We start from the raw sequence: 14,015 nt of genomic DNA, 5'->3' as shown, positions 1-14,015 counted from the left end.
GCTGATCAGCATCCAGCCTGGCCCTCAGCTCCTTCCTTGGTCACCATGGAGGTGGCTTCCCTTAAGGGCTCAGGGTCAGGTTGGGGATGGAACGAAGCCAAGGAGGGTCCTCCCCTTGCAGGGAAAGTAGGGGCTGACCACTGGGCCCACCCCTTGCCCTGTGTTCTCAGCCCATGTACGTTGGCCCTTGGCCACGAGATCTACATCTCTGCTTCTCAGGGTTAAGCTGCTCTATTAAAACAGCAAGCCCTCTGCTGTGACTTGTGGCCGCACTGTGGGGCTGGGAGAGCTGCCCTGACTCCCAGCCCCAGCTGGGCCAGTGCTCAGCTGTGCCCAGGGCTAACGGTGCTAGCAGGAACCAGGGGCTGAGATGCAGACGTATCCCCACGTAGTGCCTGAGGTACCCTCCTGGCCCTGCCCTTTTGTACCTGTAGTAGGGGGCAGACATGAGCCCCTGTGTGCCAAAGCTCTGGGCTCTCATCACAGACACATCGGTGGTTCAGCAATTGTTTATTTTGGCCCTTGTGGCCCAGCTGGTCCAAAAAGAACTGCGGGGAGGGGGAGCAGGCCACAGGAGCCCACGGCCCACAGGGACAGGTGGGCCCTGGGCAGGGCAGCCTGGTCTCAGGCCCACTGTGCTCGCTGCCTTTAAGCATCCTGGGATGAGGCAAGGACTTGGGGAGCCCCTGGGCTTCTGCCCCGGTGATGCAGGCTGGGCTTGGTTCTGGAAAGACTCGTTGTCACTGCTCCACAGGCCTAAGAAGAGGGGGAGGCCCCAGTTTCCTGCAGGGTGTCATCTGGGGACCCTGGTTGGGGCTGGGCTGTAGAGTCCTGGGGCTCCGGGGCCCCTGCGCCATTGGGTTGCTCTACCCTCTCGAACAGGATGAGCATCTCACAATGCGAGGTCTGTGGGAACAGGTCCACGGCCACAGCCTTGACTGGCCGGAAGGGAGTGCCCTTCACCCGGTTAGATGGGGCCCTGCAGAGGCTGTGGTGGGAAGGGAGTGTCAGGGTCAGCCACATGGGTCCAGCCAAGGGCTCCTGTGAGGGGCGTGGGGCTGGGTGCTGGGCCCCAGTCCACCCCAGGTCCACCACTTCACACTCACTCCACAAAGTTGCTCATGGCCGCCCGGGGGTTGCAGGAGACGTACAGGAGCCGCTTGAGGTTCTCAGCTCTGCGGACGGCCAGGATCACTTTGGAATCTGAGGAGGCAGACTCTTCAAGGGAGAGTCCCCAAGGGTCCCCCACCTCAAGGAGGGTATGGGGGGACCCAGTGAGGATGGGCATCAGGCCTGATGTGTGCCATCCAGACATCACTACCGTCTTCTCCCCATGTCACTCCCCAAATAGAGGCCACTCACGCAGGCCGGCGCGGGGCGGGTCCAGGACAGCAACGAGCTGCTGGGAGGCCAGTCTGCTCACCAGGGCCGGCACCAAGTCCTCAGCCTTCCCACAGTGGAACTCAACGTTGCTCAGCTCTGGAGATGGCATGGCAGCCCTGTCAGGGGACTCAGGATATCCAACCCCACAGGGCCCGCCCAGCTGCCTGGTATCCTGAAGCCCCTGGCCAGAGGGGCCTTGAGAAGACCTGCTGGCCAAGGAGCCTGATGGTGCTTACTTCCCTGCCAGGCAGCCCAAGGAACTGTGGGTACAGTCGATCCACAGGGAGCCCTGGTGTGCCCTCTGCCCCCTGGTGGGCCCCAGGGACCACGTGGTGGGTTCTGTGTGCCGTGCTGAGGTATACAGCAGGGGTGACCGCTGCCCCCCAAGGCCTGGCGACCTGCTGTGTGGTGTGCTGGCTCTCACCATTGTTGCGGGCGTTTACCCGGGCATCTTCCACAGCCTCCTGGCACAGCTCAATCCCCACGACTCGCTTCACCTTCTGAAGCGAGGAAAGGACACACACCAATGGCAGCCCACCCCGCCCCCGGGACTTTCTGGGGAGAGGAATAGCAGGAAGCATGTGGAGAACAAAAAAGGATCTGGAACAGGCTGAGGGTTAACCTCTCAGTCTTTAAGCTGGGCATCACCAGGGGTCACGAGGCAGGGGACAACACAGCGGTGGAGTGGGGAGAGGGTGCCTTAGCTTGGGCAGGAGGGCTCACCCGGGCCAAGGCCAGGCCAATGGTACCGGTGCCACAGCACACATCCAGCACCGTGCTCTCCACGTCCAGCTGGGCCCAGTCCTGGATGACCGTGTAGAGTACCTCGGCTGCCGGGGTGTTCACCTGAAGGGCGGGCAGGTGGCACCCAGGATGTCACAGCAGCCCCTTGACCCCCTGAAGCACTTGCATTCCCTGGGGTGCCCCTCTAGCTCGGAGACCTCTGTGGCCCAGTCCTCGGCTCAATCGCCCTCTTCCCAGGCCTTCTGCTCCTGTGCCTTCCCCACCTCTAACTGCCCAAGGCCCCGAGGGCCAGTCCTTGGACTGCCCCTCGATCCACATGATGCCGGGTGACCTCACCCAGTCTCCGGGTTTTAAACACCAACTCGATGTCAGCGACCTCCCCCCTGCCCCCACTTATGAGCATCTTTCCTGAGTGCCAGACTTGTGGGACCCCCACAGCAGCATCAGACATCTCAGACTCCACCAGAGATCACCCCGGAGCCCCCGCATCACCGACTCCTGCGTCCATGCCCCACACATGGCCCTCCAGCAGGCCTGTCACAAGTGTCTAATCAGTGGTGAATAAACTCTTTCCTGTCTCATGGCTCTTGCAGCTCCCCTGCCTGGATGCTCTCCCCCACACCTCTGCGAGGCTAACGCCTTGTCGCTGCTCTAGCCCACTGTCCCAGTCACGTCCTGACATCAAGTCAGGCCTCCCTCCTCGTGTCCTTGTGATCCCCAGAGATTCTGGGCTACCTGGAAGAAGGCGTGTGGGGAGATCTGGAAGGTCAAACCCAGCAGGTCCTCGTGGATGCACCGGTCTCCAGCCACGTGCTCCAGGGGCAGGCCCTCCTGGCTGGGAGTCTGTCTGTGGGCAGCAGGGTGGGCCCATCAGTGTCACCAGCCCGCACAGAGATCTGCCCCCCCAAACACCCAGGCTCCTCACCGCTGTCCCTCCTCCACAAAGTAGAGGCAGGTCACCCCGCTGGCCTTGCCCGGTCCTGTCACGAAGTGCTGCGCCAAGGAGGCCTTCAGCCCCGCCAGCTCCTCAGAGGTCAGTTTCTGGAGCAGGCAGAAGAAAGACCCTGTCCGGCTGTGTCACAGCCCACTCTGGCCCAGACAAGCCCCCCTTGAGGGCCACCCCGCTTGAGACCTGTGGGTGGAAGTAGGCAATGGCCATGGCCTGGCCGCGGCGGCTGGTGCGCACAGTCAGCTGCTTCCAGTGCCCTGAGTACGTCTCTGGGTCGTATGCCGAGTATGGAGTGGACCTGTGGGAGCCATGAACAGCCCTGAGTTCCCGACAGCTGCCGACCAGGATTCAGCCAGCAGCCTCCCTGCTCTCTCCTCCAGCCACATCTGTGAGACCACAACCACACAGCCCCCCAGGCAAGACCCAGGCCCTCTGCTCCCAGACCGCCTCCGGACTTCCCAGGAGCACCCAGCCCAGTCACAAATCCTCACCGGATGAACTCCTGGAAGACCTTCACCACCCGCTTGGTGGCCTCGGGGATGTGTACCGTATCAAAGGGGGCCGCCACAGCACACGTCCCACCCTTGTACTTGCCGAGCCGGCAGCCGACTGTGTTGTCCTCCCCGTCTACCCCGATGCCAACCAGAAACTCACACTTATTACGATACTCGGTCTGCAGGGAGGGAGAAGGGAGGCAGCCACATGGGTGACCTTATCCTGGTAGTGCAGCACTCGTTCGTGGAGAGAACCCGACAGCGAGTTAGTGAGAGACCTCGGTTCCCCTGCAGGATCTGGCAGTCCAGGGAACAGGGCTGACAACAACTAACAGTCACGGGACAAGTACCAGGAACAAACACAAAGCAGGAAAGAAAACAAGAGGGATAGGCAAGGGGAGCTTCTTAAGCACGAATGAGGGTCTGTGGGTAGGCCTGACCTGCTGGGGCGATGGCCTGACCCCCTCCAGTGGGCAGCAGGCCTTGTTGTGCTTGTGCCTCTGCGAGAACAGCCAGGGCAGCAGGGCGCGGTTGGTGCTCCCAATTTCCCTGTAGGGCAAGGTGGGGCTGAGGTTGACCCGCTGCCCCTTGCCCATCCCCAGCCCCTCTCCAAACGCTCAGGTGCTGGACTCCTCCCTTGGGACTTGATCGTCACCACTTACTGGCTAATTCCCAAGAGACTGTGCAGATTCTGCGGCGTCCACACAGTGCACAAGGCAGGCCGAGCGAGCACGGAGCATAGCAGAGCTCCGGTGCTAAGGGGGTGACCTGTGCCCACACTCACTTGGCCAGCCTCTGCAGCACCTGCTCGCACTCCAGCCGCTTCCGCTCAAGCTGCTCCGCATAGGGCACGGTCCAAAGAGGGGTAACTACATCAGCGACACACGTGGCCAGCGGCTCACCCTCATTCTCACGCCGCTTCTTCCTGGCCATAGGATCAGCCTTGGGCCTGGCCAGGCGCACGCTGAGTGGGCGGCCTTTCCAGAGGGCACCATGCAGCACACGCAAGGCCTTGTCCCGCTCAGCTGCGCTGCGGAATGTCACAAAGGCACAGGGAGGCTGCCCGAAGAGTTTGGTCTTATGGGGCTGCAGACCAAAGCGGCCCAGAAAACGCCGCACATCGCTGAAGCTGGCATGGCGTGGCACGTTCTGCAGCTCCAACTTGAAGATCTCCGAGGTGAACAAGTCGTCCCTGATGTAGCTGTAGAGCCCAGGCTGGGGCCCCGACTCTGCAGCCGCCCCAGCGCCCTCCTCTTCCTCCTCCTGGGGGGCCGGGGCTGCAGGGCTGCCCGGGGCGCTGCTGCTGTCCTGGCCGCAGCCCTCCATGGGCCCGGGGCCCTGTATGGGGACAGGAAAGGGCTGGGCTGAGACCTGGACCCCCGGACTCCCTCCCCACATCCGGACCTCCAATAGTGCACCCTTCCCGCAGCCCCGTCAATATCTACCCTCCTCACCCTCGGCCCCTTCTCTGGCCCTCTCCCTTCTCACCCCGCCTCCACCCCGCCCCCACGTCTTTGCTCAGCGGTTTCCTGGCCCGCCCCATCTCCACCTCCCCCATCTCCCCTCCCCCTCCCTGTCTCCGCCCCGCGTCTCTCGCCAGGATCTCCTTCACTTGACTTCGTTGTCCAGATTGTCACTTATCGTCCGGCCCGTCCGCTGCCTGGACTGGGGCCCACGAGGGCAGCCTCGCCCTGGGCCTGGCGCACCAAAGGCACTGAGAGCGGGTGCGCCGCCGCGAGGCCGCCCCCGACTCCGCCCCGGGCGGGGGCGGGACTCGAACCCTTGGACCTCAGGTCCGAGTCTCGGGCATGGGGTGCCCCGCCCGCCCGCCCGCGCCGGCCGCTCGCCTCACCGGCGGCTCTCCCGTCCGCCAGCGCACGCAACCGAGGACGAGCGTCTCTATCGTCCTGGCTTCCGGCAACGTCATCGCCGCGCGACGGCTCCGACCCCAGCCGCTTTCGCGAGCTCGAGGGGCGCGCGTGGCCGCGGGGCGGAAGTGCGCGCGGGGGCCGCCGGGAGCGCAGGCTCCCCTGGCTGCCCGGCGGGCCGGGCATGCGCTGCGGGCGTTTTGGCGGGAAGCGCGGGGCGGGTTGGACAATGGGAGTGTCCGCCGTCTGAGCCAATAAAGCTGCACTGGTTTTGAATCGCGGCGCGTTTCCCGCCGCCGGGGTCAAGGGTCGGGGTTCGGGTCGCGGGGCGGAGGGAAGAGCGGGCGGGCGGGAGGCGCCGGCGCCAGACGCGGAGGAAGGAGCTGCGACAAGCCGCCGAGAGGCCGCGGAGCCAGCGACGACCGAGCCAGCCGAGCCGCCGCCGCCGCCTCCCCATGGCGGCCGCCAAGGTGCGGCTGGGCCCGGGCGGGGACGGGGGGCCTGAGGCCCGAGGCCGTTATTGGGGGCCACGTGGGCGGCCCGCGCCGCCGCCAACCCCCGCTGGCCTGCGAACTCGGTGCCCGCGGGCCTGCGCGGCGCGGGGTCGGGGTGTGGGCGGCCGCCCTGGGGCTCGAGGCCTCTGGGGCCGGCGCGCGGGGCTCGGGGGCAGAGGGGCCCCGCGTGACCTTGGGGCGGCCCCGGTGAGCCGGGAGTTCCGTCGGGACGTGGGGCCCGCCGCCCGCGCTCCTCGGTCTCGCGTCCACTTCGCCTCTCGTCGGGGACGCGGGCGGGTGGCGGGTTTTCTTCGGCTCAGCCCAGTTGCGGGCTTCGCGTCAGAACAGGGCGTCCCTCCCGTCCGTCGCCCACGCAGCGCTTCATTCATTCTGTTCTCGCGTCAGGAGCCGCACCAGGCCTCTGCGGCGGGAGCTCGTTCCAGCCGAGTGGACCGGCCCTGGACGCGCGGACCTGGGCGGGGGCGGCTCGGTGGGCTGCGGTGCTTGCCTGGGTGAGCTCACGCGCCGGAGCCGCAGAGCCGTCCAACCAAGCAAAGCTGTGAAAGCTCAGATTTTCTTTTTCGGTTTGAGTCTGGTAGTGAAGTCTCCGGGTTTCTTATGGATTTATAGATCAGCAAACCACGTGTTCTGTAGGACTCAAGCCAAAATGTTCTTTGTGTCCTATAGTTCTTTAGAGTGGAGCAGAACATTAGGGCTCTTATTTGTGCGGCTTATTTTGAGTTACCGACTTAGTTTGCTGAACCAAGATGAAACGGCTGACAAAACTGAATTCTGTGTAAATACTAGCGGTCCCATAGCAACTCTGTTTCATTCTAATAAGCGAGAGCACAGATTTTTCTTAACCAGGACAAACTGAAAGGGTTGATTTTTGTTTTAAAGGTAGTGTTCCTCAAAGCTCTCTTCCATCCATCTGTCCTTTAATCTTCGTTGGGCAGTATCGTACACATTTTACAGAGGAGGAAACGGGGGCTCAAAAAGATGGGGCAGTTTCGGCCAGGCCACTGAGTATGTGGCTGAGTTTTAGGAGCCACAGCCAGTCTGCACAGGTGTGAGATGCTGGTGGGGAGGGTGCTGAGGTCCCGTGTCTTACTGTGTGCTGAATGTGCATGCAAACCTTTCCTAGTGTGAAAGGCTTTGGGCTGAGTTTCTTGCTTTGGGGTGAGGCCGTTTAGTAGGGATGCCCACTGAGGGCACTGCTGAGCTCTGGTTGGGGTCACGCTCGCAGCGAGAAGAGTGATCTCCACGCCTCCCTCCACAGGACACCCATGAGGACCACGATACTTCCACCGAGAACGCAGATGAGTCCAACCACGACCCCCAGTTTGAGCCTATAGTTTCTCTTCCCGAGCAAGAAATTAAAACCCTGGAAGAAGATGAAGAGGAGCTTTTTAAAATGTAAGTCAGCTGATGTTGCTCCAGAAATAGTTATTTTTAGTGTAAGATTGAAGTTATGGTGTTTTGGAGGCATCCAGATTTTGGTCTGACCTTTAATCGGCCCAGGGCCGAAGAAAGGGCCTGGAATTGTGTGATGACTAGTCCCTCATGGAAGTCAAGGCTGCTGAGAGAATCCACTGGTTCATTAACTCTTTGGGGTGCCCCTGCTGCCTGGTGGCCAGTGCTGTGGAGGGCACAGTCGCTCCCTAGTGTCCTGTAACTGCTGTGCTGTCCACAAGGGTACATCTCCTCACCCCCTCCCCCCAAGACTCCCACAGCCCCCTTTCTCTGCTTGAGCAAGGAGTGTCTACAATTAGTAGTAGTAGTAGTAGTATCATTTGCAGCATGGATTTGGCTGTCTGAAGCTCGTGAATCCTTGACTCTGTGTATAACATGCAAAAACACGCTTGGAATTATGAGTGAAACTAGGTGCTGTTAGAGTTGTCGAGATTCCTTATTAAAAATTGCTCTTCACGTGCTTCTTGGTGCCTTCAGTGAAAAGCTACAGTGGCAGGTGTCATTTTGAAGCAGTGCAGGCACCAGCTGTGTTGAGATGTCTGTGACAGAGTCACAGCACTGCCAAGACTGGCCTGTTGCCTACACTCAGAATCGCAGGAGATGGTAGGTTCGGTTACAAGTTACTGGAAGTTGGGCCGGCCCTGTGGCTTGGTGGTTAAGTGCGCGCGCTGCAATGCTGGTGGCCCGGGTTCGGATCCCGGGTGCGCATCGAGGCACCACTTCTCCATTCATCCTGGGGCCGGGTCCCACATACAGCAACTAGAAGGATGTGCAGTTATGACATACAACTATCTACTGGGGCTTTGGGGGGAAAAAATAAAATAAATAAAATCTTTAAAAAAAAAAACAAACAAGTTACTGGAAGTAGATTGCAGTGTTTTCCCTGTCCAGGCTCGTGGAACTCCCCCCTCGCCCCCTCGACATTCTGAGGTGTCAGGTTAATGTTTGAGTGCTTTACGGTGGGTGAGGGGAGGGAAGCAGAGGCAATCACCAATGCTGCAACTCCCCCTCTAAGGAAGGGAGGCTGGGAGACCAACCTTCCCCCCACTCCCAAAGGCCTGGGAAGGGAGAACTGCACGCTCCCTTTGGTCTCAGAGGGTGGTGGGTGTCTCCCTTAAGACCTTGGTTCTCCAGGTCTCTGCTCTGCTCGGGCATGATGCTGCCCCCGGGGGCTGGCTCCTCCCGGGAGGGAGGACTGCTGGTGGCACTGTTGTTGTCACCTCCCTGCCCACACGGGGGCCAGTGTTCCTGCTATCCTGACATGGGCCCTTCCTGAGGCAAGTGAGGCCAGCAGACCAGGCTTTTACATCTGGGGGCTGGGGGCGTCCTTGTGAGGACGCTGTCTCCCTCAACAGATTGGAGTTTGGGAGAGAGAACGGTCGTGTGCAGGAAAGGGACCAGCAGACCTGGGGTCATGTGGGGAAGCAAAGGGCAGGTGTGATAGGCGGGGAAGGGAGGGCATCGGCCTGAGCCCAGAGCAGGACTGCTGGGCTGGCTGCTGGGGCCTTGGAGCCTGGGAGTGGAGGCCCTGTGTGGGCCCAGTGTGAGGTGCCGCTGTGGGCAGGAAGGCAGGGGATGGGGCCAGAGCCTGGTGGCCTGCGTGGAGGCCTGCAGCCTTTTCTCTGGGTTGGGGGCATCTGGAAGCTGAGGGAGGGGCTGGCCCTGTGAGAGCGGGGGTCCTTGGCCTCAACTGCTTCCATGTGGCCCCTGTGGCCCTCTGGACACAGGAGTGCCCCTGCACAGTGACCGCAGACACGCCCAGTGTACTCAGGTGGGCTTTGCTGAAAGGTTGGGTTTTTTTGTTGGAAAATGTTGTGATTGTAGGAGCCTTTTTTCTTTTTTATTGTGAAGTAAAAACTTGGAATTTGTTGGGCTGTTTTGTTTTTTGGTCACGTTTCAGCTTGTAGTTCTGGGAATACAGAAAAGGGAAAGGGTGTTTGTTGAGACGTCAGATACAACCGTTTGTTTAATGCACAGAAAACAAGTGTTCTTCCCAAGGAGTTGTTTGACTGACTGTGAACATTTAAGCTCTCACTTAATGGCTTTTTTTGAAGGCGGGCAAAGCTATTCCGATTTGCTTCAGAGAATGATCTTCCAGAATGGAAGGAACGAGGCACCGGCGACGTCAAGCTTTTGAAGCATAAGGAGAAAGGGAGCATCCGCCTCCTCATGAGGAGGGACAAGACGCTGAAGATATGCGCCAACCACTACAGTAGGTGGCTCGCGGCCATGCATATACTTGAGTCCCAGCGCTCTGCAGCAGGATGGCCTCAGACCTTCGGGCAGGTGGTTTGCAGGGCCGCGCTGGGACCCTGGAAGCGCTTTGTTACATGGAGCGCACGTTTGCGGTGGGTTTTTTTGGTTTAAAATAGGAAATGAGGTTTTCTGGTGTGCCTCTGAACTCAGAGCAGACCTACAGAGAAGCTTATAGCATACGAGCTGTGGAGTCTGGGCAGACAGGCACTGACCGGACGGATACTGCCCCAGTGTGGGCTTGGGACTGTGGGGTGCCAGGCGATGGCGGGAGGGCACGTGTGTGCGTGCATGCACATGTGTGCGAGGTGCCTGGGCGGCAGCCCTCCCACCCTTTGGTGTTCTGTTCTCTCCAGGGTGAACCCTGGGGAGGACATGAAGGGGAACCGGGTGGCGAGAAGGTGGCCGCCTCATCTTTAGGCGCCTGTGAAGCTGCACAGGGAGTGGGTGGTAGTGGGTGGAGGCCCTTGGTCAGGTGTGATGTGGGGTCCAGGAAAAGCCACATAAGCCTTGGCCTGTGAAGGGGTGACAGTAATTTCCCGCCACAGGAGACATCAGTCTCCTGGCTGCTGGGCGCTTCTGCAGTGCTGTCAGTGTCTGCCCAGAAACAGCTGTGTCTTAGGCTCGGTTCCCGGGCCAGCGTCGTGTCTGCATTTTTGGGTGGGATGAGAGGGCGACGTGGAAGGGTGCAGGGAGGGGCCTCTGCACCAGTCTCCGCGGCCCAGCCTGACCACTTTCTTACGAGCTGCTCCAGCAGCCCTCTTGTCCGCCACCCGGCCTGTCTGCTCTGGCCTGGTCCTTGTCTTGCAGCCCCTGGAAATTGTTTCCTTGAGGTCTTCCTGACACCCCTTGCTTCTCCCAGAGCCTTGTGAGGTCACTGGGTTGTTTGTCTGAGTTGTAAAAGGGTCACAGGCCCTTGATGGATGGGGTGGGTGGTGGCAGGAAGAGGCTTGGGCACCTTTATGTGCCCTGTATAGCATGTGGGGTCGCCAGGGCTGCTCCTGGTTAGACGGTGATATGTGCCCGGGGCTGGGCATGGGCTGTCCCGTGTCCCCAAAAATCTCTGTCAGGGCTGCACAGGCGGGTGTGGCACTGGGGATACTCTTGTTCTTTAGGGAGCCTGTTTGCCTCGTTCCCCTTGGGTCTGCATGGAGCCTGAGGACATGAAGATTTGGTGTTTATTCCAGGCCTTGGCTCTGTCTTCCTTGATGTACAAGCATGTCACGAGGCTTCTCGGTGTCCACTTCTGGTGTCCCCGTCCCCCGAGGTCTCCTTGGATAGTACGGGGCTGAGAGTGGTTGCCCTTGGTCTGACCACGTGCCCTCTTGGGTCATCACCTCCGCTGCCCCCACCTCTCCTTGGGCCGGCTCCCCCATGGGAGAGCGTGGACACAGCCAGGAGATGGGTGTCCTCCACAGGAAGAGCTGGGCCTGCTTGGCCTTGTGCCCCATGTCTGCCCTGGGCCTGCGGGCTGCTCTGGTGGGGGCAAGACCAAGGGGCTGGGCATGAAGAGCCGTGTTGGCCTTGGGACCCTTGTCCAGTAGGATTGGAGACCCTTGCTGAGGTGTCCTCATGGTCAGGGAGCAGGCCACTGTGTCCCCAGATTTAAGACAGTCTTGGTTTTAAGTGAACATGGAGCGTTTTCTTTCAAACCTTCAAAGAAGTTTGGGTAAAATCCATTTTTCGCAGGACTTTGTCTAGGACTGCTTGGCGGATCCCAAATCATCCTTGATTTGCCCAAAGTGGGACCTTGGGTTGGTGACCAGGGCCTTCTGTGGAGGGCTGGCTGGGGGTGGTGGGCTGGCCTCGCGGCAGTCGGCACCATCCTCACAGGGCTTCTCTCCCCCAGTCACGCCAGTGATGGAGCTGAAACCGAATGCCGGCAGCGACCGTGCCTGGGTCTGGAACACCCACGCTGACTTTGCTGATGAGTTCCCCAAGCCGGAGCTGCTGGCCATCCGCTTCCTGAATGCGGAAAGTAAGCAGGAGGTGGGCAGGCCCTCGGGCCTGACGGCGGCCGCCTGTTTCACGCGCGTGGTGGTTTAATTGCAGACAGAGCTGCTGTTGCCCTTCCAGGAGGAGGGACTGGAACGCAAGGCGCGTGGTAGAGACTGTCTCTTCCACTGTCTGCTGGCCTGAGGAGGGGTCTAGGGCTTGTCAAGCCACATGCCCTTGAGGCCACAAGCAGTGTACTTTCCCTCTTGACCGCAGGGTGCTGTGCCAGCTGGTTTGCCCAGGGCAGTCATGTCCCCTCACAGTCACCTGAGTGCCAGCAGGGACTGTGCTGAGATCCACAGGCCCAGGCTGACCTCTTCCCTGCCTAGGTGTCTCTTCAGCCCAGATCGTCAAAAGCTGCACCCAGTGTGCCCTGGAGGAGTTGGGTGGGTGCCAGGGCTCAGCGCCCAGTAGCTGACCATCTGGTGCTGAGTGAACCTCACCTCTGCTCTCTGGGCCTCTCCTGGCTGTTCCAACATGAGTGGAGAGCAGTGCGTGGCGAGGAGGCCCCTGCCCCTGGGTTGCCCGAGGCCATAGTGCTCTGTGCCGTTCTGCCCAGCTTGTCACAGAGCCCGATGGAGGGAGGTGGCCCGGCGTAGTCCCAGCCTTGGGAGGGACTTGGGAAATAGTCACTACACCATCCGGGCAAAAGCCAGCCCAGGGCCGTGTCAGATGGCTCAGCTAAGCCTCCGGTGAGAAATGGCTGTGGGACGGGCGCTTTGTGACTCCTGGCTCTTCAGAGCCACCAGGACGTGTCCCCTTCAATGCTCTGGACTCTTAGGAAGTCTCCTCTGTTTTTTCCGCAGATGCACAGAAATTCAAAACAAAGTTTGAAGAATGCAGGAAAGAGATCGAAGAAAGAGAAAAGAAAGGTGATCTGGCACCTGTGGGTGGGGCTCCCTCGCAGACTCACTCTGCACCCGGCTGCAGGCCCAGGCGGGTGCTTTTTCCGTCTGCCACAGGAACATTCCGGGTTGCTGTGACCACCTTGACCTGTCAAGGGCGATGCAGCCACCCGGGGACAGAGAGTGCTCTCTGGGGAGTGAGCTAGCCACTGGGGCCCTGAGCGTGTGCTCACTGGTCTGGCCATGCAGGCAGGTCATGGCGTCTGGCCAGAGCCCACCAGAGACTGAAGGGGCTTTGAGAGGTCCTCATGGTCACCTGTGGTCACCTGCTTACTCGGGGCCTAACGATGGCTTCATAGCAAGTGACGAGATGTAACTGAGCAGCCTGACCCGGGGCCCAGGCGTGAGTGCGGGGTTGTTTGGGGGACCGGGAGTCCGTCTTGGCGGCGTAGGGTGGAGAAGCGGCCTGTGCTCTGGGGCGCGTGTCCCAGGGCCGCATGTGGGCTGGGGAGAGAGCCGTGCTTTTTTTTTTTTTTTTGAGGAAGATCAGCCCTGAGCTAACATTTGCCAATCCTCCTCTTTTTGCTGAGGAAGACTGGCCCTGGACTAACATCCATGCTGATCTTCCTCCACTTTATATGGGACCCCGCCACAGCATGGCCTGACAAGCGGTGTGTTGGTGCGCGCCTGGGATCCGAAAGTGGGCCGCCAGCAGTGGAGCGCGCGCACTTAACCGCTACACCGTGGGGCTGGTCCCGTGCTTCTGTTTTCTTACTGTATTCCTCTGTTTTAGCAGGATTGGGCAAAAATGATAATGCCGAGAAAGTGGCTGAAAAGCTAGAAGCTCTTTCGGTGAAGGAGGAGAGCAAGGGGTCCGAGGAGGAGAGCAGGGAGGAGGCTGCGGAGAAGCAATAAGCCGTCCGTCCTCATCGTCTTTCCCTTCCTTTCTTTCTCTTTCCTTTCTTGTTTTTTAATTTTGCCCTGCTTTTGTTTGTTTTTTTTTATTCTGTTTTGTTTTTACAAGGGACTTTATATAAAGAACTGAATTCCAGCATTCAGGTTGTTTTTTTCTAAGTTTTTGCCCTATTGAAGTTGACTTCAGAAAATCCATTCCCGGTCATGAAGATGTACTGTGCTTTCTTTTCCATAGTGGAAACACTTATTTATAGTCATCGAGATAGTGAATAAACACCTTTGAAACCTGCACAGAGGGCAGGCCCGTGTGTGCGCCGGCCCTGTCCTGGGAGCAGTGTGGCTCCTGCTGGCCCGGGGTGTGGGGCAACGCCCTGTCCTGGGAGCAGTGTGGCTCCTGCTGGCCCCGGGGTGTGGGGGCAACGCTCTGGGTCCCCCCCGCCGTCACTCTGCTGTGGGCTTTGGGCTGTTGGTGGCCGCTGGGGACGTGTGTCTGAGCTGGTGCTGGTGGGTCGGGGGAGGCAGTGCTGGGTCCTCTGCCTCCTGAAGGCTCGTGTGCTGCTGCCTTATGGGCAGAAGTAGGTAGGCTTTTTTTTTCTTTTGGC

At 60.0% G+C, this 14,015-nt stretch overlaps 2 protein-coding genes and 1 non-coding gene across 8 annotated transcripts; 2 read left to right on the top strand and 1 right to left on the bottom strand.

Moving 5' to 3' along the window:
- Positions 1 to 493: 493 nt before the first annotated feature.
- On the bottom strand, positions 494 to 5,512 carry TRMT2A (tRNA methyltransferase 2A). 5 transcript variants are annotated; one of them, XM_087423694.1, is made up of 12 exons: positions 5,423 to 5,512; positions 4,355 to 4,908; positions 4,011 to 4,119; positions 3,568 to 3,749; positions 3,260 to 3,374; positions 3,053 to 3,168; positions 2,863 to 2,974; positions 2,107 to 2,229; positions 1,808 to 1,883; positions 1,363 to 1,479; positions 1,107 to 1,203; positions 494 to 906 (listed from the first exon to the last, which is right to left on the bottom strand). In XM_087423694.1, the coding sequence occupies exons 1-12, from the start codon at positions 5,495 to 5,497 to the stop codon at positions 867 to 869; spliced, it is 1,716 nt and encodes a 571-aa protein (XP_087279820.1). In that variant the 5' UTR covers positions 5,498 to 5,512; the 3' UTR covers positions 494 to 866. The 5 variants fall into 5 exon arrangements, with proteins under 5 accessions (XP_087279820.1, XP_087279817.1, XP_087279819.1 ...); XM_087423691.1 differs by having other exon boundaries at positions 494 to 988; positions 5,423 to 5,508; XM_087423693.1 differs by lacking the exon at positions 5,423 to 5,512 and adding an exon at positions 5,183 to 5,314 and having other exon boundaries at positions 494 to 988.
- A 251-nt stretch (positions 5,513 to 5,763) lies between these two features.
- RANBP1 (RAN binding protein 1) lies at positions 5,764 to 13,702 on the top strand. Of its 2 annotated transcripts, none has more exons than XM_087423697.1 (6): positions 5,764 to 5,908; positions 7,212 to 7,348; positions 9,460 to 9,617; positions 11,508 to 11,636; positions 12,460 to 12,525; positions 13,295 to 13,702. In XM_087423697.1, the coding sequence occupies exons 1-6, from the start codon at positions 5,894 to 5,896 to the stop codon at positions 13,411 to 13,413; spliced, it is 624 nt and encodes a 207-aa protein (XP_087279823.1). In that variant the 5' UTR covers positions 5,764 to 5,893; the 3' UTR covers positions 13,414 to 13,702. The 2 variants fall into 2 exon arrangements, with proteins under 2 accessions (XP_087279823.1, XP_087279822.1); XM_087423696.1 differs by having other exon boundaries at positions 13,292 to 13,702.
- On the top strand, positions 12,557 to 12,682 carry LOC147912386 (small nucleolar RNA SNORA77). Its single transcript, XR_015549990.1, has one exon. It is a non-coding gene; the product is annotated as a small nucleolar RNA SNORA77 (small nucleolar RNA).
- Positions 13,703 to 14,015: the final 313 nt, after the last annotated feature.

Source organism: Ceratotherium simum, chromosome 35, assembly GCF_057802395.1.
Source record: "Ceratotherium simum simum isolate JZ-2026a chromosome 35, ASM5780239v1, whole genome shotgun sequence".
In the NCBI taxonomy this organism is placed as follows: domain Eukaryota; kingdom Metazoa; phylum Chordata; class Mammalia; order Perissodactyla; family Rhinocerotidae; genus Ceratotherium; species Ceratotherium simum.
The sequence above is the reverse complement of the archived record's forward strand: the minus strand, read 5'-3'. Positions and strand labels throughout refer to the sequence as shown.

Coding starts and splice junctions, on each gene's coding strand:
- RANBP1 (XM_087423696.1), top strand. Junction 11,637..12,459: donor CCGCTTCCTGAATGCGGAAA/GTAAGCAGGAGG, acceptor TTTTTTCCGCAG/ATGCACAGAAATTCAAAACA. Junction 12,526..13,291: donor CGAAGAAAGAGAAAAGAAAG/GTGATCTGGCAC, acceptor CCTCTGTTTTAG/CAGGATTGGGCAAAAATGAT.
- TRMT2A (XM_087423691.1), bottom strand. CDS start 5,497: ATGACGTTGCCGGAAGCCAGGACGATAGAGACGCTCGTCCTCGGTTGC. Junction 3,750..4,010: donor TCAGGCCATCGCCCCAGCAG/GTCAGGCCTACC, acceptor CCCTCCCTGCAG/ACCGAGTATCGTAATAAGTG. Junction 3,169..3,259: donor TTGCCTACTTCCACCCACAG/GTCTCAAGCGGG, acceptor TGCCTGCTCCAG/AAACTGACCTCTGAGGAGCT.